This window comes from Bos indicus, chromosome 1, assembly GCF_029378745.1.
Source record: "Bos indicus isolate NIAB-ARS_2022 breed Sahiwal x Tharparkar chromosome 1, NIAB-ARS_B.indTharparkar_mat_pri_1.0, whole genome shotgun sequence".
Lineage (NCBI taxonomy): Eukaryota > Metazoa > Chordata > Mammalia > Artiodactyla > Bovidae > Bos > Bos indicus.
The window spans coordinates 152,084,976-152,110,328 of record NC_091760.1 but is presented as its reverse complement, the minus strand read 5'-3'; the positions used below and the strand labels follow the sequence as shown (position 1 = coordinate 152,110,328).

At 39.7% G+C, this 25,353-nt stretch overlaps 1 protein-coding gene across 1 annotated transcript in view; it reads left to right on the top strand.

The window, feature by feature from the left end:
* COL6A5 (collagen type VI alpha 5 chain) overlaps positions 1–10,568 on the top strand; it is a 157,380-nt gene extending 146,812 nt beyond the window's left edge. Inside the window, exon 41 of the mRNA XM_019964319.2 lies at positions 9,756–10,568. Within this exon, the coding sequence (XP_019819878.2) occupies positions 9,756–9,775 (20 nt within the window). The 3' untranslated portion in view covers positions 9,776–10,568. The remainder of the gene's footprint in view (positions 1–9,755) is intronic.
* Positions 10,569–25,353: the final 14,785 nt, after the last annotated feature.

Sequence of the window (25,353 nt, the reverse complement as noted above, 5' to 3'; positions counted from 1 at the left end):
TGAGTGTAATTGTGCGGTAGTTTGAACATTCTTTGGCATTGCTTTTCTTTGGGACTGGAATGAAAAATGACTTTTTCAGTCCTGTGGCCACTGCTGAGTTTTCCAAATTTGCTGGTGTATTGAGTGCAGCACTTTCACAGCATCATCTTTTAGGATTTGAAATAGCTCAACTGGAATTCTATCACCTCCACTAGCTTTGTTTGTAGTGATGCTTCCTAAGGCCCACTTGACTTTACATTCCAGGATGTCTGGCTCTAGGTGAGCGATCACACCACTGTGGTTATCTGGGTCATGAAGATCTTTTTTGTACAGTTCTTCTGTGTATTTTTGCCATGTCTTCTTAATTTCTTCTGCTTCTGTTAGGTCCATACCATTTCTGTCCTCTATTGAGCACATCTTTGCCTGAAATATTCCCTTAGTATCTATCAATTTTTTTTTAAGAGATCTCTAGTCTTTCCGCTTCTATTGTTTTTCTCTATTTCTTTTCATTGATCACTGAGGAAGGCTTTCTTATATCTCCTTGCTATTCTTTGGAACTCTGCATTCAAGTTGTTGTATCTTTCCTTTTCTCCTTTGCCTATAGCTTCTCTTCTTTTCTCAGCCATTTGTAAGGCCTCCTCAGACAACCGTTTTGGCTTTTTGCATTTCTTTTTCTTGGGGATGGTCTTGATCACTGCCTCCTGTACAATGTCACAAACCCCCATCTATTTTAGTGCTTCAGGCACTCTATCTATCAGATCTAATTCCTTGAATCTATTTTTCACTTGCATTGTATAATCATAAGAGATTTAATTTAAGTCATACTTGAATGGTCTACTTTGCCAAAAAAGGTCCATCTAGTCAAGGCTATGGTTTTTCCAGTGGTCATGTATGGGTGTGAGAGTTGGACTGTGAAGAAAGCTGAGCACCAAAGAATTGATGCTTTTGAACTGTGATGTTGGAGAGGACTCTTGAGAGTCCCTTGGACTGCAAGGAGATCCAACCAGTCCATTCTAAAGGAGATCAGTCCTGGGTGTTCTTTGGAAGGCCTGATGCTAAAGCTGAAACCCCAATACTTTGACCACCTCATGCAAAGAGTTGACTCATTGGAAAAGACTCTGATGTTGGGAGGGATTGGGGGCAGGAGGAGAAGGGGACGACAGAGGATGAGATGGCTGGATGGCATCATCAACTTGACGGACATGAAATTGAGTGAACTCCGGGAGTTGGTGATGGACAGGGAGGCCTGGTGTGCTGAAATTCATGGGGTCACAAAGAGTTGGACATGACTGAGCGACTGAACTGAACTGAACTGATGTTTCGATGCGAGAGTTGGACCATAAAAGTTGAGCGCCGAAGAATTGATGCTTTTGAAACATTGTGTTGGGGCTCTTGAGAGTCCCTTGGACTGCAAGGAGATCCAACCCATCTACCCTAAAGGAAATTAGTCCTGAATATTCATTGGAAGGACTGATGATAAAGCTGAAACTCCAATACTTTGGCTACCTGATACGAAGAACTAACTCGTTTGAAAAGACCCTGATGCTGGGAAAGATCGAAAGCAGGAGGAGAAGGGGACAACAGAGAATGAGATGGTTGGATGACATCACTGACTCAATGGACATGAGTCTGAGTAAACTCTGGGAGTTGGTGATGGACAGGGAAGCCTGGCGTGCTGCAGTCCATGGGTTCACAAAGAGTCGGACACAAACTGAGTGACTGAACTGACTGACTGACTGAGAGACTGCAGACTCCAGGTCCAGGTCGCCTCAGGCCAAACAACTGACAGGGAGGGAGTGCCGCCCCACCCATCAGCAGACAATTCGATTAAAGTTTTACTGAGGACTGGCCATGCCCACAGAGCAAGACACAGTTTTCCCCACAGCCAGTGCCTCCCATCAGGAAGCTTGCACAGCCTCTTATCCTCATCCACCAGAGGGCAGACAGAAGAAATAAGAACTACAATCCCAGCAGCAGCCTCCAGAACTACCACCACAATCACAATCACAGAAAGCTAGCCAAAATGAAAAGAAATAGGGTTATGTGCCAGATGAAGGAACATGATAAACCCCCAGAAAAATAAATGAAATGGAGGTATGCAACCTCCCAGAAGAAGAATTCAGAATAATGATAGTGAAGATGATCCAGGATCTCAGAAAAAGAATGGAGAAGATTCAAGAAATGTTTACCAAAGACCTAGAAGTACTAAAGCACAAACAAACAGAGATGAACAACACAGTAGAAGGAATCGATAGCAGAATAACTGAGGCAGAAGAACAGAAAAGTGACCTGGAACACAGAATGGTGGAAATCCATAGTGCAAAACAGAATGTAGATTAGGGTTAGAGTGAAAAGAAATGAAGACAGCCTAAGAGACCTCTTGGACAACATCAAACACCCCAATATTCACATTATAGGGGTCCCAGAAGGTGAAGAGAAAGAGAAAGGGACCAAAGAAGATGTTCAAAAATGAACATATGTTTCATTGGTATTCTAGAAGGAGAGTAGAAAGGGATCCATTCAGGAAAAAAAAAAAGAAAGAAAATGGCCCAAACTTCCCAAATTTGGTAAAAGACACAATGTTACAGATTTTTAAAGTTCAAAGAAAACCCCACTCAGACATATTAAAATCAAACTGCTGAAAACAAAGGAGAAATAAACAATCTGGAAGCAGTAGCTTCCCTGGTGGCTCAGATGGTAAAGCACCTGTCTGCAATGCAGGAGACCTGGGTTTGATCCATGGGTTGGGAAGATCCCCTGGAGAAGGGATTGCTAACCCACTCCAGTATTCTTGCCTGGGAAATCCCATGGACAGATTAGCCTGGCAGACTACAGTCCATGGGGTCATAAAGAGTTGGACATGACTGAGTGATTAAACACAACAGTAGGGAATATAATTAACAATGTAAGCACAGGAATTACAGGCAGAGCTTTACCATCTGAGCTACCAGGGAAGCCCTCCACTTCTGTATGTGTGATGTATAATAAAATAGAAAAGTGGAGAAAACTTCTGAAGGGGAGAAATTATGAGAAATGACAATAAATGAGAAAGTTATTGATAATGCTTGCTTGATTGCAATCCTTCTGATTCTACTAACCTTGGCATTTTCAGCCATAAACTACCTTGAAATACCAGAGAATGTGATTTAATTGATATGAGTGTGGGCTTGGCAATTGAATGGTCAGCAAATATCAGGCCAATTACAATGCATAGATGCATTTGGGAAACACAGATTTAGGGGGTTCTTTCCCAGGCTTGGGCTGCCCCATTGGCTCAGTGGTAAAGAATCCACCTTGCAATGTAGCAGCTGCAGGAGATGGTGGCTTGATCCCTGGGTGGGGAGGATCCCCCAGAGAAGGGCATGGCAACCCACTCCAGTATTCTTGCCTGGAGAATCCCATAGACAGAGGGCCTGGTGGGCTACAGTCCATGGGGTCGCAAAGAGTTGGACATAACTGAGAAACTATCACTATAGAAGTGGATGCTGTCTTTAATCATTTCTCTCAGAGAAGTCTAGTTGACTGATTGATTTGGTGACTTGGTCAGCCCTGTTCCTTCAAGTCCGTCTGAGTCTCTTCAGAAAATCTCACTTTGGCTTTCCTCTTAGGCTTATGAGAAATTAGAATTTGAAAGTCAGAAAAGCTTTAGAAATCTCTGAGTTGTACTGTGTCTTTTTATAGATAAGGAAGTAGAAGATGCAGACATCTGAAGCGTCTTCCCAAAGAACATCCACAGCACCTACTGCTTTGTCACAGTGATTCATACTCTATAATTATGTTTATAAAACAAAAGTACACCTTAAAGCTTGAAAAGGAGATAATAAAACCTACCTCTGGGTTGCTGAAAGGTTGGAAATGATACCTTTGAAGCTCAGACTACACACTGTGCCTGGTACATAATCAACTAGGCTTGTCCTGTGAATTACCTGCCTGGTAATATGTTTGAAAATTAAAAATAAAAATCCATTGTGAAGAACAGTCAGCATTTACACTGCTTTGCTCACTTTTGTTTTCCCAAAGAGAATGGGCTTTTCTTTTTACCTGCCCATTTTTTCTGATGTTTTCATTTTAGCCACCTACTTAATGTACACGCTTTCTATTTGCTCATCATAATGTACATTTGCAAGGTTTTGATGTACGTTTTGAAAAGTGTATCTGTATTCATTTTTCCATTATGCCAACCCAGGGACTCTTTCTTAGCCTTTATTTTTCCATCATTCAGGGCTTTGTCTCTCAAAGTGTGGTCCCTGGACCAAGAACATCAGCATCATCTAGGAATTCATCAGAAATGCAGATTCTTGGAGTCTACCAAAGACCTACTAAGTCAGAAGCTTGGGTCAGGGCCTTCCAGATGACTTTGATGCAGGCTAGAGTTTGCCAACCACCAACCTAATGTATAGATCTTGAGCCTGAGTTAGTCTTCTTAATGGAGGTCCCGTCACTAGATATTACAAGTATTTGGGGAAAATCCTGTTTCTGTAAAATACTAATAAGTAGGTTTTTTTTTTTTTTTTTTTCATGATTTCTCATTGACTTTAATGAGCTCATTTTCAATGTAATTCTGAGAGAAGGGCTAATAGTCAAGCCACTTTGACCACTTTGATTTTGTTTCAGGGAGCATCTTTTCAGACTTATGTTTTATAGAAACCACTTTGGGAAACAGTAGTTGAAAGAATGAATCCAGAGGACAGACACGAATTTGAATCTTATTTCTGCCATTACTGGTCATTTGATCTTGGGCACATTGTTTTGCCTTTCTAAGAGTCTGTTCTCCACCTGGGGTAACAGTACCCTACATCATAGGTTAATGTGTGCAATAAATGAACGTAAAGTGCTTCAAACAGCAGTTTGCAAAGAGTAAAAGTTTAATAAATGTTGGGTATTGTTTAAGATGATGATAATGATAATGATGATGATGGCAGCCATAGTGGAAAGAAGGCTAAACTGAGAATAAGGAGATCCAGATGCTAGTTTTGGTTCTGTCAGTAACTAGCTTCGTGATCATGAAAAGTCACCTGATTGCCCTGGTCCTCAACTTTCTTTTTTGTATTATGGAGGCACTTGGGCAAGGCCACTGTATTTTATACTTTAGGGACACTGTGGGACATACAAAGACTTTCAAATGCATGGATTTCTAAGAAATAGTACTAAAGGACTCTATCTACCTGAGAATGGTTACATATGAAGAATCATGGAGATCTTCTTTCCTGTGTCCCCTTTTACAAGTGCCCCCATGTCACACACACACACATACAAAAATGGCATGTTTCTCAGTCATTCTAAATCTCTGTATGACAATTTGCCCAGGTGTAAAGTCTTCTTAGGGAAGCACAGGCTGGGGGGCGTGTTGTCAAACAAAGTGCCACTTAAATATTGGATCTGTTCTATACATCTGTGTCTCTTTCGCTGTCTCACATACAGGGTTATTGTTACCACCTTTCTAAATTCCATATATATGCGTTAGTATACTCTATTGGTGTTTTTCTTTTTGGCTTACTTCACTCTGTATAATAGGCTCCAGTTTCATCCACCTCATTAGAACTGATTCAAATGTATTCTTTTTAATGGCTCCGTAATACTCCATTGTGTATATGTACCACAGCTTTCTTATCCATTCGTCTGCTGATGGACATCTAGGTTGCTTCCATGTCCTGGCTATTATAAACAGTGCTGCGATGAACATTGGGGTACACATGTCTCTTTCAATTCTGGTTTCCTTGGTGTGTATGCCCAGCAGTGGGATTGCTGGATCATAAGGCAGTTCTATTTCCAGTTTTTTAAGGAATCTCCACACTGTTCTCCATAGTGGCTGTACTAGTTTGCATTCCCACCAACGGTGTAAGAGGTTTCCCTTTTCTGCACACCCTCTCCAGCATTTATTGCTTGTAGACGTTTAGATAGCAGCCATTCTGACTGCTGTGAAATGGTACCTCATTGTGGTTTTGATTTTCATTTCTCTGATAATGAGTGATGTTGAGCATTTTTTCATGTGTTTGTTAGCCATCTGTATGTCTTCTTTGGAGAAATGTCTATTTAGTTCTTTGGCCCATTTTTTTATTGGGTCGTTTATTTTTCTGGGATTGAGCTGCAGGAGTTGCTTGTATATTTTTGAGATTAGTTGTTTGTCAGTTGCTTCATTTGCTATTATTTTCTCCCATTCTGAAGGCTGTCTTTTCACCTTGCTTAGAGTTTCCTTTGTTGTGCATAAGCTTTTATTTTTAATTAGGTCCCATTTGTTTATTTTTGCTTTTATTTCCAATATTCTGGGAGGTGGGTCATAGAGGATCCTGCTGTGATTTATGTCAGAGAGTATTTTGCCTATGTTCTCCTCTAGGAGTTTTATAGTTTCTGGTCTTACTTTTAGATCTTTAATCCATTTTGAGTTTATTTTTGTGTAAGGTGTTAGAAAGTGTTCTAGTTTCATTCTTTTACAAGTGGTGGACCAATTTTCCCAGCACCACTTGTTACAGAGATTGTCTTTTCTCCATTGTATATTCTTGCCTCCTTTGTCAAAGATAAGGTGTCGATAGGTGCATGGATTTATCTCTGGGCTTTCTATTTTGTTCCATTGATCTATATTTCTGTCTTTGTGCCAATACCATACTGTCTTGTACTATGGGTTTGTAGTAGAGCCTGAAGTCAGGCAGGTTGATTCCTCCAGTTCCATTCTTCTTTCTCAAGATTGCTTTGGCTATTTGAGGTTTTTTGTATTTCCATACAAATTGTGAAGTTATTTGTTTTATCTCTGTGAAAAATACCATTGGTAGTTTGATAGGGATTGTATTGAATCTATAGATTGCTTTGGGTAGTATACTCATTTTTACTATATTGATTCTTTCAATCCATGAACATGGTATATTTCTCCATCTATTAGTGTCCTCTTTGATTTCTTTCACCAGTGTTTTATAGTTTTCTATATATAGGTCTTTTGTTTCTTTAGGTAGATATATTTTTAAGTATTTTATTCTTTTTGTTGCAATCGTGAATGGAATAGTTTCCTTAATTTCTCTTTCTATTTTCTCATTATTAGTGTATAGGAATGCAAGGGATTTCTGGGAGAGGGAGAGGGTGGAATGATTTGGGAGAATGGCATTGAAACATGTATAATATCATATATGAAATGAATCACCAGTCCAGGTTCGATGCATGATACAGGATGCTTGGGGCTGGTGCACTGGGATGACCCAGAGGGATGGTATGGGGAGGGACGTGGGAGGGGGGTTCAGGAGGGGGAACATGTGTACACCTGTGGCAGATTCATGTTCATGTATGGCAAAACCAATACAATATTGTAAAGTAATTAGCCTCCAATTAAAATAAATAAATTTATATTAAAATCTTCAAAAAAAAAAAAAAAAAGGAACTAACAGAAAAAATAAACAAATACATAAATATTGGATCTGTAGGCCTTCTTTATACCAGGTAAGGATTCAGATCTTTCCCATCCTGTACATGTTTCTGTTACAGAGGACGTGTGTTGCTAGAGCTTGGGTATTGGAACTCATGTTTGGATATTCTGAATCCACATATGTGACAGAGTGAGCACAATTGGAGTTATGATACATTTCATTTAGTAAACTGGCCTGTTCCATTTCCCTTGTCAAAGGATACAGCTTTCCTGAGTGAAAATTCTGAGAACAAAGCAAAGAGCATTACAAGAGAAACACCGAAGGAGAGCAAGCATGGTTTCACCACACTGAAAGAATCATAGCAAGAGCCTTAATCACTCAAGGATTTCAGAATGAAATCTCAGGATGTCATAACAGAGATCCTTAGCAATATACTTATTTCAAATGGAAGAAGAAATCAGACTCTTTTTAAGGTGGAAATTCTTTTACAGTAAGGACTAGTTGATTGGTTTTACAGTAAAGCCTAGTTCTGCCAATTAGACTACATGGGGATATGTCCTTAAAAATGAATGAGCTAAGTTGCAGCTTCAGAATTCTGAAGAAAAACTATGTAAAACAGAAAAACTATGTAAATCATAAGAAATATTATTTTATCAAAGAAAGTACATATCCAATGTGCTTATTTATTATGTAACTGGAAATTTGTACCTCTTAATCCCCTGAATCCTTTCCAGCTTCCACCTATTCGTTCTCTGTATCTATGAGTCTATTTTTATTTTGTTTTGTTTGCTTATTTTGAATTTTAGATTCCACATATAAGCAAGATCACGTGGTATTCATCTTTCTCTGTCTGACTCATTTTACTTAGCATAAAACTCTCTAGATCCATCCATGTTGTCACAAAGGACAAGATTTCATTTTTATGGCTGAGTAGTATTTCATTATATAGACATAGATTATATATATATATATATATATATATAATTTCATTATTTATTTATATATACACAATACACATTTATATATATGTGTGTATATATATACATATTCTTTGTATATTTTGCATATTAATTCCTTATTGGACATATCCTTTGCAAATATCTTCTCCCATTCAGTAGGGTGCCTTTTTCTGTTTTGTTTTGTTGATAGTTTCCTTAACTGCAAAAGTTTTTTTTTAGTTTCATGAACTTTCATTTGTTTATTTTTGCTTTTGTTTGTCTTGATAAAGAGTCAGTCCTTTAGGAAAGCATGCTGCCTATGTTTTCTTCTAGGAGTTGTAGGATTTCAGAGTTAAGTTTTTAATCCATTTGAGTTTACTTTTATGGTGTGAGAAAGCAGTCCAGTTTGATTCTTTTTTATATAGCTATACAGTTTTCCCAAAATAATGTATTGAAGAGGCTGCCTTTTCTCCATTGTGTATACTTGTCTCCCTCTTTGTAGTTCAATTGACCATATAAACATAGGTTTATCACTGGGCTCTCAATTCTGTTCCATTGATCTATATGTCTGTTTTCTACTAGTACCATACTATTCTGATGACTGGATTTTTTGTAGTATAGTTTGGAATCAGGGAGCATGATGCCTATGGCTTCACTCTATTTTCCTCAAGGCTGATTTGGCTATTCAGGATCTTTTGGGTTTCCATACAGATTTTAGAGTTAATTTGTTCTAGTTCTATGAAAAGTGCCACTGATATTTTGATAAGAGATTGAGTTGAATCTGTAGATTGCCTTATGTAATATAGTCATTTTAACAATATTAATTCTTCCAATTTATAAGCATAATAAATCTTTCCACCTATTTGTATCATCTTCAATTTCTTTCATCAATGTTTTACAGTTTTCCAAGCTATTCCTGTGAATTGTGCTTCAGAGTTTTCTTGACTAGAGGCTTTCTTACTCCTTCATAGACTGTTGATTGGTCAAGAGTTGCCTTGAACTCCCAAGTACTCTGGCTCTATGAGGTTAAAGCCAGTAGCTGGACACCAGCATTCCAAAGACCAGTATGAGCTGATGCTGGAAGCCTAAGCTCACAAGGAGGTGATCAGGGAAGAGTGGGGAAGAGGGATAGGAGGGGAGATTACCGCCAAAAAAAAAAAAAGAAATTAATGCTAAAAAAAAAGATTAGAGGGATTCTGGGCAGAACCCTTCTATCTCTGCACTTTTCTTTTACCAGTCACTAAATATGCTAAGCATCAAATTTCAGATCATCAATGTACCAGTATTTTCCCAGGAAGAAGTATATCTATACTTCCATTTACATGTTGTTCTTTTATACCTATGATCACACCACTATTTTATCATGACTATTGAAAATGGCAAAAGTATGCCATTTTTTTTCTTATGTGGCATGAAAAGGAATAGACTCTAAAGGGAATATTTTAAATAAATCCAGTGACATTAAGAGCAACATATTTTTGTTTTGCAGATGGTGAAGACACAAGATGATCATAGCAGAAAAGAATATAGCTCCATTGGCATGAGAAATTCCACACGGTTCTAACTAAGAAGTATAAATCATCTATTAGAAGTGGAGTCATAAGTGGCAGGAATTTTTCACAACTAATAACATGTTAGATTTGTTCTGTTCCGAATCTGAGGGAAAGACTTCTCTGAGTGAAGACATCAATGAGCAGACCCAAGAAACTAGGAATGATTTCATTTCTCCTGAGAACTGGGATAACTGACTTTGAAGAGTTAACTGAATCCTTTCTTTGACAACTCTGTATGAGGCATCAATTGTAATGATGCACCTGCCTACAGGATATTTTTGTCATCATTTTTTATCGTATCTGTATCTCACATTGGACTGGAGTAAAAAGGATTTTGGATTAGAATTTCCCAGGAATGCCTTCTGTTTTTGAGAAATGAAAGTCTGTGCCCATGTCTTCATTTCTGGTATGTCCCTAGAGCTGCATTTAACACTGATTGATCTGTAAGACCCCATCTGCCCAGCTGCTACCATCATAGACAATGTTTGCCCTTTCCAGGACATTTACAAAACAATGACATTTGTAAGAAAGAAAAAAGTGAGATAAGGCTAATTTTATAAAGCACTATTGTGTGCTGTGATCATCTGTTTTATATTTTAGCTTGCTTTACTCTGTTTGTACTTGATTTTGGCTGCGGACAAAACAAAACATTCTGGAAAAACATGAGTACTCTATATGACAGAACTGTTCTTGGGAATTGCAATGTTAGCAAGAGACAAGTTCTAAAATAAAGACAAGTTTGACATGGACACTTGTTCTGTTCATTTTTACTTCACTGTAGCCCAAGGCAGACTCATTAGACCACCAGTGCAGGATAATTACCAAGTCAGTGAGTATACTTTGTATATTTTTAAAGTGACTATGTTAAGGGGGTAGTACTAAAGGCACTTTTATACTTTTTCTCTATAATTCTCCTTAACAATACTCTTGTGTTCAAATATTTTTAAAGTAATCCAATCAACTAATTCTAGGTTGTCGAAAATTTTTACAGTAGCCTTTACTGCTCCCTGGGAAGTTCTAGAGCAAACTCTACTCATTTAATAAAATTTTATTTTCCCCTAAGAGTACATAAGATCCCTAAATCTAAAAGTGACATGGGTTATCAAGAATATGAGGCCTGGAGGGAAGGGGTAAGGAGGGAAGTGGGAGGAAGGTTCAGGATGAGGGGGACACATGTATACCTATGAATGATTCATGCTGATGTATGGCGAAAATCATCACAATAGTCTAAATAATTGTCCTCCAATTAAAATTAATTAATTTAAATTTTTAAAAATGTGAGGCCAACTATGGTGAACCATATGGAGGTTCCCTAAAAAACTGAAAATAGAGCTATCATATAATCCAGCAATTTCACTCTGAGACATATATCTGGAGAAAACTATAATTTAAGAGGATACATGACCCCAGAGTCCATTCCAGCACTATTTACAATAGCCAGGACATGGAAGCAACCTAAATGGCCATCAACAGGTAAATGGATAAAAGAGCTGTGGTACATATGTAAAATGGAATACTACTCCCTTGCATGTAGAATCTTGAAAAATGATACACATGAACTTATATACAAAACAGAAACAGACCCATAGACATGGAAAGCAAAGGTATGGTTACCAAAGGGGAAAGGGAGTGGAAGGGATAAGTTAGGAATTTGGGATTAACAGACACATTATTGTATATAAAACAGATAACCAACAAGGACCTACTATACAGCACAGGGAACTATACTCAAGATTTTATAATAAGGTGTGAAGGAAAAGAATATATATATATATATATATGGACTTCCCTCGTGGCGCAAACAGTAAAGTGTCTGCCTACAATGTGGGAGATCCAGCTTCAATGCCTGAGTCGGGAAGATCTCCTGGAGAAGGAAATGAAAACCCACTCCAGTATTCTTGCCTGGAAAATCCCATGGACAGAGGAGCCTGGTAGGCTACATACAGTACATGGGGTCACAAAGAGTCAGACATGACTGAGCAATTTCATATACATATATACACACACACAGACACGCATACATGTATATACATGTATGTGAAACTGAATCACTTTGCTCTACAATGGAAACTAATACAACAGTCTAAGTCAACTACACTTCAATTTTTTAAAATGTGAGGCCAGAGAAACTCACACGATGCTGAGGAGAGAATGAAATGTCTTGTCTAGCATCCTTAGCCACGTCTGGCTAGATTTATGATGCTCATGTCCTACAACCCAGCAAACTCACATTAGATCTATGTGCCTGTAGAAAGTCTTACATAGGATACTCAAGGAACCAAATACAAGTACGTTCGCTGCAGCATGGTGTGTTTTAGTGAAGATGTGAACCAACCAAAGTGTCCTAAATGTGGGATATGCATAGAATAGAATACAATACAGCCATTAAGTTGATAAGCTAGAGCTGTATTTATGGACAAATCTTGGAAAGAGTTGCAGAAGGATACATTATGACATCATTCATATAACATCCTAAAATCTGAGAAGCAATATCATGCATTGTTTATGAGTACCCACAAATGGAGATAGAGCATATGTGGGGATGATAAACACCAAATTCAAGACAGCAGTTATCTTTCAGTGCAGAGGGGTAAAGCTAAGGTCCAGTTGTCATTATAATGTTTCTTTCTTGAGCTGGGTGGTGGAGAGTGAGTTTTCCTTTTATAATTTTTTTATACACTTTTGGATGCCTGACATATTTCATGATGTAAAAAGTGTAAGCCAAGTCATGGAAATAAATGTAAAATTCAAGTAAAGCCTTATGCTATACCTAGAATCATGTTAATATTGTGAGGAAATAATACATATATATACAAATATATATATCAGTTCAGTTCAGTTGCTCAGTCGTGTTCAACTCTTTGTGACCCCATGGACTGCAGCACACCAGGCCTGCTTGTCCATCACCAACTCCTGGAGCTTACTCAAACTCATGTCCATTGAGTCGGTGATGCCATCCAACCATCTCATCCTCTGTCGTCCGCTTCAATCTTTCCCAGCATCAGGGTCTTTTCCAATGAGTTATTTCTTTACATCAGGTGGCCAAAGTATTGGAGTTTCAGCTTCAGCATCAGTCCTTCCAATGAATATTCAGGACTGATTTCCTTTGGGATGGACTGGTTGGATCTCCTTTCAGTCCAAGGGACTCTCAAGAGTCTTCTCCAACACTACAGTTCAAAAGAATCCTTTCTTCGGTGCTCAGCTTTCTTTATAGTCCAACTCTCACGTCCATATTCTCTCTATATACATATATGTATATATTCTCTATATATGTATATATAGAATGTACATATATTCATATATATGTATTCATATATATTTATGGACATATATACATATATATGTGTATACATATATATATGTATATCTATATATGCATATATATTATATATAGAATATATATTCCAGAAAGCTTGACTTAACAAAAACTCAGGGCAAGGATCATTTTTATATAAAATATAAAACACCTTTAACACCAAGCATCAGGGAAACTTTTCTCCTTCATTGGTATATCACAGAATTTGAATCAATGTATAAAATTAGTTTCAATTTTGATGTGAATTTTATATCTGAGTGGTCACAATTTGATGCATATAAGAGGTAAAAATGGTGAAATTAAGTGACATTGACTGGAGAAACAATTGCACTGTAAATATAGGGAACTTTTAAATAGGTGTATTGTGTATTTTGAACATTCAAGCCAAAAGTAGAATACTGGAATTTGTGCTGTTGAGAACCAGCAACAGAGAATGATCACAGGATGATAAAAATGCATGAATACAGAGTAAGGCTGCTAAGTAGAGCCAGTAATTGCTTTGGAAATCAAAGAAGGAGTAAAAAACACTTTGGATTTGAATAACTGGGAGAAACTTCAAAGAAGAAATAGAATTCACATCAGGTCTCTCCCTCCAGTTCCTTAAAGAAAACAGTACAAACTCCTTCCACGTCTTAAACGATTCTGCAAAATCTGGCATTTGCTCACTTTTTCAGCCTAATCTCTCTCCCCTGCAAGGAACCTCTTCCTCTCCCTATCTCTTGTTCATCCTCTGGTTGGGTCTCACCTGGTTGAAACACCTTCCATAAATTCTTGAAGCTGAGCAGGGTAAACACCCTCCCCTCTGAAGTCCCACTATATATTCTCCCATTCCTGGATTGTTCCCTCTGGGTCCTCATCAGTTCAGTTCAATTCAGTCACTCAGTCGTGTCCGACTCTTTGCGACCCCATGGACCGCAGAATGCCAGGCCTCCCTGTTCATCACCAACTCCTGGAGTTTACCCAAACTCATGTCCATTGAGTCAGTGATGTCATCCAACCATCTCATCTTCTGTCGTCCCCTTCTCCGCCTGCCCTCAATCCTTCCCAGCATCAGGGTCTTTTCAAATGAGTCAGCTCTTTGCATCAGGTGGCCAAAGTATTGGAGTTTCAGCTTCAACACCAGTCCTTCCAATGAACACTCAGGACTGAGCTCCTTTACGATGGACTGGTTGGATCTCCTTGCAGTCCAAGGGACTCTGGGAAGCTTATACTGGTATACTGGCTTGCCCATCCACTTCTCTATGTCCCCAAGGGGCACTGAAGTGAGCATCCCTATTAGTTCATCACTGTATCCCCAACATCCCAGATGGTCCCTGGCACTTAAAAGGCACCCAATAAAGACTGAATGAATGAGCAAACTCATCTTGAAAGAGAAATGTAGTTTAGTTTGATGGGGAAGTCAGAATTGGCATGAGAAATGATAAGGGAAAGCTGAGAAAACAGAACAGAAATATGTGCACTTATGCACTGGAGTGGGGAGATTGGGAGTGTGTGAGCAGAACTTGGAAGGGACCCAGAGTGGCTGGGTTGGATCTGGGGACTACTGGAAGCTGAGGCCACAGCAAGTATTGTTAGTTGCTGAAAAGTCTTATTTTTTAGGCTTAAAAGAACCTTAACAAACTTAAAAAAAAAAAATCTTGAACCACTTCCCAGTAGCCAACCTGTTTGAATTCAGAGTGTCCTATAAACAAAACTGCATGCTCTCAGAAAGGAACCAAAGCACATGCATTAAGCACACATTTCCCCAGGGATTCTGTGAAGAAAAGACCCCTGAGTCTTGACATGGATGATACACTGCAGAACAGCTGGTCAGAATAACAGATGACTAATAATCCTGTGATACTTCTGGAAGACTTCATGTGACATTTAAAATCGGATTCCTAACTCTTTTATCTGAGTGTGAGTGGTGGGGGTGAGAATTTGAATAGTCATAGTTGAAAATTTGTGCAGCCTCTATGGGACTCCCTCGGCTAGAACCTCTTTCCATCTCTGACTCACAACTCTGGAATGTCCTTCTGACTAAATTTCTCCTTCAGCCCCTCCTTGACCATACTTGCACCTCTCCTTTCATGATACGCTAGGATCTTAATAGGCACTCAATAATTTTTCTTTGCTCAGAAAAGGGTGAATGAATAAGCTCTGTCTTACTGAGCCTGGCTAATTTCCTACTTGGCTCCCTCTATTTTCCCTGGCTTTCACTTCCCAAGCTGAATTTGGATTCTGTGTTAAGAAGTCTGATAAGAGCTAGAAGTTGTCCTCTACACAAATGCTGCTGAGAAGGAAGCTCTCATCCCCTGTGATGAGGATGATCACTGTGTGGGAGCCTGGCTCACAAGACAACTCTTAGAAGTCTCTTCAGAAGCATATCTAAATAGAAATCCCAGAGATAAATCCACGCACCTATGGAGACCTTATCTTTGACAAAGGAGGCAAGAATATACAATGGAGAAAAGACAATCTCTTTAACAAATGGTGCTGAGAAAACTGGTCAACCACCTGTAAAAAAATGAAGCTAGAACACTTTCTAACACCATACACACACAAAAAAAAACTCAAAATGGATTAAATATCTAAATGTAAGACCAGAAATTGTAAAACTCCTAGAGGAAAACATAGGCAAAACTCTCTCTGACATAAATCACAGCAGGATCCTCTGTGACCCACTTCCCAGAGTAATGGAAATAAAAGCAAAAATAAACAAATGGAACCTAATTAAGCTTTTGCACAACAAAGGAAACTATAAGCAAAGTGAAAAGACAGCCTTCAGAATGGGAGAAAATAATAGCAAACAAAGTAACTGACAGAGAATTAATCTAAAAAATATACAAGCAGCTCATGCAGCTCAATTCCAGGAAAACGAACAACCCAGTCAAAAAATGGGCCAAAGAACTAAACAGACATTTCTCCAAAGAAGATATACAGATGGCTAACAAACACATGAAAAGATGCTCAACATCACTCATTATCAGAGAAATGCAAATCAAAACCACAATGAGGTACCATTTCACACCAGTCAGAATGGCTGCTATCAAAAAGTCTACAAACAATAAATGCTGGAGAGGGTGTGGAGAAAAGGCAACCCTCTTACACTGTTGGAGGGAATGCAAACTAGTACCACCACTATGGAGAACAGTGTGGAGATTCCTTTAAAAACTGGAAATAGAACTGCCATACGACCCAGTAATCCCACTGCTGGGCATACACAGCAAGGAAACCAGAATTGAAAGAGACATGTGTACCCCAATGTTCATCGCAGCACTGTTTACAATAACCAGGACATGGAAGCAACCTAGATGTCCATCAGCAGATGAATGGATAAGAAAGCTGTGGTACACATACACAATGGAATGTTGCTCAGCTATTAAAAAGATCACATTTGAATCACTTCTAATGAGGTGTATGAAACTGGAGCCTATTATACAGAGTGAAGTAAGTCAGAAAAGAAAGCACCAATACAGTATATTAACACATATATATGGAATTTAGAAAGATGATAACAATGACTCTGTATGTGAGACAGCAAAAGAGACACAGATGTAAAGAACAGACTTTTGGACTCTGTGGGAGAAGGTGAGTGTGGGATGATTTGAGAGAATAGCATTGAAACTTGTATATTACCAAATGTAAAATAGATGACCAGTCCAATTTCGATGCATGAAACAGGGCACTCAAAGCCGGTGCACTGGGACAATGCTGAGTGATGGGATGGAGAGGGAGGGGGGTTCAGGATGGGGGACACATGTACACCCATGGCTGATTCATGTCAGTGTATGGTGAAAACCACCACAATATTGTAAAGGAATTAGCCTCCAATTAAAATAAATAAAGAAAATTAAAAAAAAAAGTATATCTAAGACTCTAGGTTGATGGATATTGTGAGAACAGGCTAGTAAACAGCCTGTCATCTCTTTTTAATATGACGCACTTAGATTTATAGTGCTGGGTCAGTATCAGGGGTACAACGCAGTTACTCAGTTTATACATATACATATATTCTTTTTCATAATGTTTTCCCGTATTTGCCTGTGTGTGCTCAGTCGTGCCCATATAGGTAATTGCAGAATATTGAGCATAGTTCCCTGTACATCACAGTAGGTCCTTGTTGTTTATATAGTTTATATATAGTGGTGTGTATCTGTTAATTCCAGACTCCTAGTTTATCCCTCCCCCCATAAATTCTTTTATCCTCTCAGTAACTTAGCACTTCTTCAAGGTAAAAAAAATTGTTCCTAGTATGACATAAATTGATCTACAAGTGTCCTGTGTTTCATGGTGTTGGAGGGCCACAATCCAGGTAGTTGATGGCCCGTGAACCAGCCTCATCAGCATCACCTGGGAGCTTGTTAGAAATGCAGAATTTCTGGGCGTCAACCTGAGGCAACTGGATCAGAATCTACACTTTGAACAACATCTTCAGGTGATTCCTGGGCATATCTATGTTTAAGTGCTGGCCTAGAATTCACTTGCTTGAAGTTCTGCCAATGAGTAGGTGCATTTTGCTAATTTTCATTTCAGCTTGGCATCAGTATTGGTGATCAACCATGTAACATGCAGTTTGCCACAATTAGGGGATATAAATGTAAACAAGGGTTTCCCTTTTTTATGGTGGCTCAGTGGTAAAGAATCTGCCTGTGATGCAGGAGACACAGGTTTGATCCTTGTTTGGGAAGATCCTCTGGAAGAGTGCATGGCAATCCACTCCAGTATTCTTGCCTGGAGAACTTCATGGACAGAGGTACAGTCCATGGGATCGCAAAGAGTTCAACTTGACTGAGCAACTAACAAAGGTAAATAAAGGTGACTTATACCTTGAACTAATGATTTAGCCAGGAAGATTGAGGCAGAAAAAGAGATCACTTTGATTTCATGTAGCAGTGCTAGGAGGAAGTAAGCAGAGAGCATGGCAGAAATATGTAGGCCTCCTTACCCCAGCCTAGAGAAAGCATCATAAAGAATAGGTTCATTGATCTGGAAGAAAAAAGAGACAATGGCCAGGCAAAAATCAAGTAAGTAATCTAACCATAAAATAAATTGTCTTTCCCAGATCTTTGTCCTTAAAATAATATGTTTTTGTCTAAACCATAAACCTTATTGTGTTCCTGGGGAAGGAGGATTGACTATACAAATTCTGTGTTGCTAACTGGGCTTAGTGGTGATGGAGATGAGGATGGAGAAGTGAATACAGGCCAGCCACAGAGAACCATGTGGACCACATTTAGCTTCTGTTCTGGGGGCACCGGGGGAAGGATGTGGTTGAACTTTTATCATGACTGGTCTTAGCTGCTGAGGGAAGAGGGAATTGAAGGGGAGAAGAACTAGGTACAGCATAATCAGGTAGTTATCCAGGCAAGAGTGGGCAGTGTTGCTCAGGTTGGGAATGAGTGGAAGGGAGATATCTAAAAGGTAAGATGAGCAGGACATGATAATTGTATGATTGTGACAGAGAATGAGGGAGAGAGAGCTGGGTGCCAAGAACAGCGGTTCTCAGACTTGACTGTACAGAAGAATCCCCTGGAAAGCTCCACCCCCTCCCAGAGTTTTTGATTCAGTGAGTCTGGGGTGAGGCCTGAGAATTGCATTTCTAACAAGTTCCCAGCTCAGGCTGAGGCTGCTTGTCCCAGGACCACACTTTGAGAACAACTGCTCAGGTGTACCCCAGTGATTCTTGCCTTTGATAGCTCCTTGGGAACCCCTCAGAGCTTTTTAAACTGCTGATGCCAGAACCTTATGCCCAGGGTTGGTACAGGGTGCAGTGTAGACACTGGGCATTCTTAGCACCAGGTGATTTCGAAAAGCTGGTTTAAAACTCAACATTCAAAAAACTAAGATCATGGCATCCTGCCCCATCACTTCATGGCAAATAGATGGACAAACAGTGGAAACAGTGAGAGACTTTATTTTCTTGGGCTCCAAAATCACTGCAGATGGTGACTGCAGCCATGAAATTAAAAGACGCTTGCTCCTTGGAAGAAAAGCTATGACAAACGTAGACAGCTATTAAAAAGCAGAGACATTACTTTGCTGATGAAGATCTGTCTAGTCAAAGCTATGATTTTTCCAGTAGTCATGTATGGATGTGAGAGTTGGACCATAAAGAAGGCTGAGCACCAAAGAATTGATGCTTTTGAACTGTGGTGTTGGAGAAGACTCTTGAGAGTCCCTTGGACTGCAAGGAGATCAAACCAGTCAATCCTAAAGGAAACTAATCCTGAATATTCATTGGAAAGACTGATGCTGAAGCTTAAGCTCAAATACTTTGGCCACATGATGTGAAGAGCCTGCACATCAGAAAAAAACCCTGATTCTGGGAAAGATTGAAGGCAAGAGAAGGGAATGATAGAGGACCAGATGGTTAGATGGCATCACTGACTCAATGGACATGAGTTTGAGCAAGTTCCAGGAGATGGTGAAGGACAGGGAAGTCTGGTGTGCTGCAGTCCATGGGGTCACCAAGAGTCAGATATGACCAAGCGACTGAACGACAACAAAGGTGATTCGATCGTGCAGCTGAATGCCAGCTAAGTACCGTTTACATATTTGGAACACAGGCACGGGAGTCATTTTGGTATCTATTAAAATTATTTCCTAATATTTTCATTTTCTTGATTAGTTAAGTACCACAGCAAAAAGTTATTGCCTTTCCTGGATCTTTGTCCTTAGAAAAGGTATTTTGTTTAAACCATATATCCCATTGTGTTCACAGAGAAGGGAGACTGGCCATATGAATTTTTGTTGAAATGCTTCATAATATGTGTCCTCACATGTGTAGAAATGTGTATTCAATCCATTAGGAAGATCAATATGATGTTTGGTGGTTACTATCTAAAAGGGCAGATATTGAAACAAAACAGACACTATTTCCAACCTAAGACAAGAGGAAGAAGGAAAAAAAAACCACTAATTTGTTGAGTTCTTACTGTATACCAGATGTTATAATTGGTGATTTATATACATTATTCCATTGAATGCTGATGCACACAAAAAAGGAAAAGTAAGCCATCATTATCTCCATTGTGAAAGTGAGGAATCCAGGGCTCAGAAAGAAAATGTCACACAGTTCAAGGTAAAGAGGGGTATAGATCTGGGTTTTCCTGTTTTCCCAAAGACAGTATTCTTTTTGTGCATTTTCATGAGAAGAAAAATTGGCTTTAAAGTATAGAAAAAATAGTCACCATGAGACATCAGGTGCTTGAATTCTAGCCCTAACTCTACCCCTAACTAGCTGTGCCACCTTTATTGAATTGCTACATCCTTTGGCCTTGATTTCCTCATCAGTAGAGTGAGAATAAAGACTGTACCTAGCTCCACTGATAAATAAATGAGTAAAGAAGATGTCACACACACACACACACACACACACACACACACACACACACACACAGGAATATTACTGAGCCATAAAAAAGAATACAGTAACACCATTTCCAGCAACATGATGAACCTAGACAGATCTGGACAGCTCTGCAACCTGGACTCACTCTGAACAGCTATTTTTGTTGGGTGTAAAATTCTGTGTTCACAGTTGCTGAAGTAAATCTGACAGAAAAAGACAAATACATGATACCACTGTTTGTGAAATCTAAAAGAAAAAAAAAACTATACAAATGAACTTATTTATAAAACATAAATAAACTTACAGTATAAATTTATGGTTGCAAAAGGGGGGGATATATTAGGAGTGTGGGATTAATGGAATATAAGTAAAACAGCAAAGACCTACTATATAACTCAAAGAACTATACTCAATATCTTGTAGTATCTGGAAAATAATCTGAAAAAGCATATGTATATATGCATTGTTGTTGTTAAGTCACCAAGTCATGCCTGACTCTTGCAATGCCATGGACTGTAGCCCACCAGGCTCTTCTGTCCATGGAATTTTCCAGGCAAGAGTACTGGAGTGAGTTGCCATTTCCTTCTCCAGCGGGTCTTTCTGACCCAGGGATTGAACCCAGATCTCCTGCATGGCAGGCAAATTCCTTACCACTTATCCACACACACACACACACACACACACACACACACACACATATTTATGAGTGATCACTTTGCTGTACACTTGAAACAAACACAACATTGTAAATTAACTATACCTCAGTATAAGTAAAACTTTTACTAGCAGTGAGATGCAAAACATGCTTAAATTTTTAAAAATCACACTTTCAAAAAAAAAGTACCCAGTTCATTGGACTAAGAAAAATTATTTTTAGCACAATGCCTGGCATATGGAAAATGGTAACATTACCTCTTATTCTCTTCCTCCACTTTATCACCCTTACTAGCAAAATAGTGATACTGAACCCATGTTCCCTAAAGTTCCCTCGTTTTATAAATTTCTTGATTAAGGATTTGCTGGTTCTTTGGTAGCTACAGCTTCTTTCTGAATGCCTTCAACCAGTGACCTCATCTTAAGAATTGGTCTTTGTTAAAATCAGCCAAACTCTCCTGTCACCCTCCCACAGCACCTGTGTCCCCAGGATGTCCAGCCAGCTGTGGGTGTTGCATCCATGGCTGTGAAAAAGTTGGGTCAGTGTTATGGTAACTCTCACTACAGGAGCTCCACTGTGCTGAGCTGGCTGTGTTCAGCTCCCTCTACAGCACCTGTGTGAGATTCCTCACACCAGACCAGCAGGATTTCTGTCCGGTGGACACGAGTGCAGTAATAAATGGACTACACTTCGCAGCTTGGATGCTGAAGACCCTGTTCTGTTATCTGATATCCTGTAGGCTTGAAGATGGTCCAGGAAGAAATTTGGAATCTTGTGACGTGTAAGACTTGTTCTACCACATACTGGTTAGGTGATGCTGGGTTTGTGGCTTAACTTCTTAGAACGTCCAGTTTTCTCATCTCTGAGACTGGTTTTGTGAGATGTGGCGTGTGCAATGGCGCATTAGTGTTCAGCTTTGTAGCAGCTGCTCAGAGGCAGTTAGGAGCCATCCTAAAGACTCTATTTGGGAAGCTGGTGATAAATTTCAGGGTAGACCAGGAGACAGGGTTGTACACAAATTTGGAGAGTGCTAATCATGGCTTTCTAAGCCTTTTACAGCAGACTTGGCTTGCCACCACTGTGACACTTCTGTCAGTCTAGATAGCATAGTGCAGCAGCAATTTTCACTTTGGCATTCCCACTGGCTACATTTTTAAGAATTCGCCTGCGCACCATCTGGGATAGAACCTCAGACACCTTCACACGCATCACTGTTCCATAGAATGGGCTGACTGCATGGTGAGGCAGTCGATGGCATTCCTTCTCACATAAGCCTCCTAGTAGCCAGGAGGCTTGTTTACCCTCCTGTGAGCATGGGAGAGGGTGTCTGCAGGGCTCCTGCCAATGTTTGCAGACTGCCTAGTTGGGAGACTTCTTCTAACTGCCTGCAAACATGCCTTGATATCTGTATCCTTTGTTTCATCACTTAACCCTACAGTTGGAATGGCTTTTAATTGAGCAGGGTTTTACCACACAACACAGTTTTACCCCCATGCCAATAGGGAAAGGACACAACTAACAAAGGATCATATTTGCTTGGTTTCTAGCAGAAACCACCTGGAGCTGATCTCCCAGCAACTCTGTGGCTGTTTTTGAGAAGAGTTTCTGAAAGTGGGGTCTAGGGACCACTCTCATCAGAATTTCATAGGTCATGTTAAAATAGAGAGTTCCAGGCTCCCCTAGTTCTACTAACTTGTAATCTCTGGGTGTAAACACATAAGTGCATTTTAATACACTTCTAAAGTGAGTCCTATGTGGTATTATACTTTTCTTTTTTAACTTGAGTTGCTATAAAAATATTGCTGCTAAGTAGCTTCACTTGTGTCCAATTCTTTGCAGCCTTATGGACTGTAGCCCTCAAGGCTCCTCTGTCCAAGGGATTTTCCAGGCAAGAATACTAGCTGCGGTTGCCATTTTCTTCTCCAGGGGATCTTCCTCATAAAAATGTTACTAGCTCTATATTTAAAAAATCAAATAACACTGTGGGAGAAGGCAAGGGTGAGATGATTTGAGAATAGCATTGAAACATGTATATTATCATATGTGAAATAGATCGCCAGTTCAGGTTCGATGCATGAGACAGGGTGCTCAGGGCTGGTGCACTGGGATGACCCTGAGGGATGGGATGGGGAGGGAGGTGGGAGGGGGGTTCAGGATGGGGAACACATGTACACCCATGGCTGATTCATGTGAATGCATGGTAAAAACCATCACAATATTGTAATTAGCCTCCAATTAAAATAAAAAAAATAATACTTAAAGATTCAATGTGCTTACTGCAATTGCTTGTCATATTGATTTTAGACGTTGTCTGCTGACTTCCTATAACGATTTGTGAATATTTAGCGATTTATCCAACATAATCATCCATCCTTACCAGTTTCATATGGTCCCTTAAGTTTTCATTAAATAAAAAGTTACAATTGCTAGTTTATAACTTTGTCGCTGATCCTGTTCACAGTGCCAGCTGTCTCGCTGTGTCTCATTTTGTACACTGTGTGCTGAACCCATGGTAGGCAAGACACGAGCTAAGAGGCTGCAAGGAAATATGGGGAGCCATAGGACCTGCAGATACATTATTCTCTTCTGGCTGGCACAGCAGCTGTAGCAGGAGACGTGCGTAACAGCGTAACTGCACACAGCCTGTGAGCGAGGGAATACACCGTGACCGGCAGGCGCAGCGCTCTAAGCGGCGTCAGCTGTTACATAATCATCACTTACAAAACGCGGGGCGAGAGGCTGACCACACCATCTTGGCTAATTTGCTGTCTCCCCACAATGACTACGTAAAGGCCACTTAGTACTGAGCCAAGAAGGAACTATGACTATCTTTCTTTTTCAGCTTCTGTTTTATCTTAGACTTTGAACTCTATCAAACAACTGCTAATTTAATTTTATAAATATGCAGATATATCAAATACTTCGCATTTTCTTTCTGTTGCCCCGGGACACGTCACCCCTAGAGTACCCCGTTCTTCTGCTGTGTGTGGACTCTTAATTCTGCTTTCTTTTGTAGATTTCCTTTTCTCTGGTTCCATACCTTCTAGTTTCTTCTTTTGAAAAAAGCACATCTTCTATTAACTTCCCTAAAAACCAGTGCATTGGAGATAGAATTTTTCAGTCCTTGCTGTTGCTGCTAAATCGCTTCAGTCGTGTCCGACTCTGTGCGACCCCATAGACGGCAGCCCACCAGGCTCCCCCCTCCCTGAGATTCTCCAGGCAAGAACACTGAAGTGGGTTGCCATTTCCTTCTCCAATGCACAAAAGTGAAAAGTGAAAGTGAAGTCTCTCAGTCATGTCCGACCCTCAGTGATCCCATGGACTGCAGCCTTCCAGGCTCCTCCGTCCATGGGATTTTCCAGGCAAGAGTACTGGAGTGGGGTGCCATTGCCTTCTCCATTTCAGTCCTTGCATGACCCCAAATGTCTTTATTCTTACCTCATACTTGGGTTGATGGTGTATACGGGGTTGAAAAGTGTCTTAAAATTCATGTTCACCTGGAATCTCAAAATGTGACTTTATTTAGAAATAGGGTCTTCACAGATGTAATTAGTTAAGATGAGGTCATACTTAGAGTGGGCCCTAAACCTAACGAGTGATCTCCTTATAAGCATGCTATGGGAAGACACAGAAGCACACACAGAGGAAAGAAGCTCATGGGAAGGCAAAGGCAGAGATGGCAGTGATGTGTCAATAAGCCAAGGAATACTCGGATTTGCTGACAGCCATAGAAGCCAGGAAAGAAGCACGGAACAGACTTCTTTCTCAGAGCCTCCAGAAGGAATCAACCTGTCAACACCTTGATTTTGGACGTCTGGTCTCCATAACTGTGAGAGAATAAGGTTTTGTTATTTTAAGGTACCCAGTTTGTAGTACTTCATTGTGGAAGTACTAGGAAACTAATCCATGCCTTATCTGGGTATAAAGTTTTATGTTGAGCATAGACCTTAAAACAATTTGCCTCCAAATTATGACAGCACTGTTCCATGGCGTTATGACTTCCAGTATTGGTGAGGAATTGAGTGCCACATTAGTTCCCATTTCTTTGTATGTGGCATGTTCTCTGACCATAAGCTTTTAGGAAGTTTCTTTATCTTTGGTGTCCTAAAATTCACAAAAATCTTTCTTAGGTATTTCTTTTTTTAATTAATTGAGGTGAGTTTATGAAGAAATTGGAAATCTGGCAAGTTAAATACTTCACTTCCGGGGAATTTTCTTGAGTGATTTCTT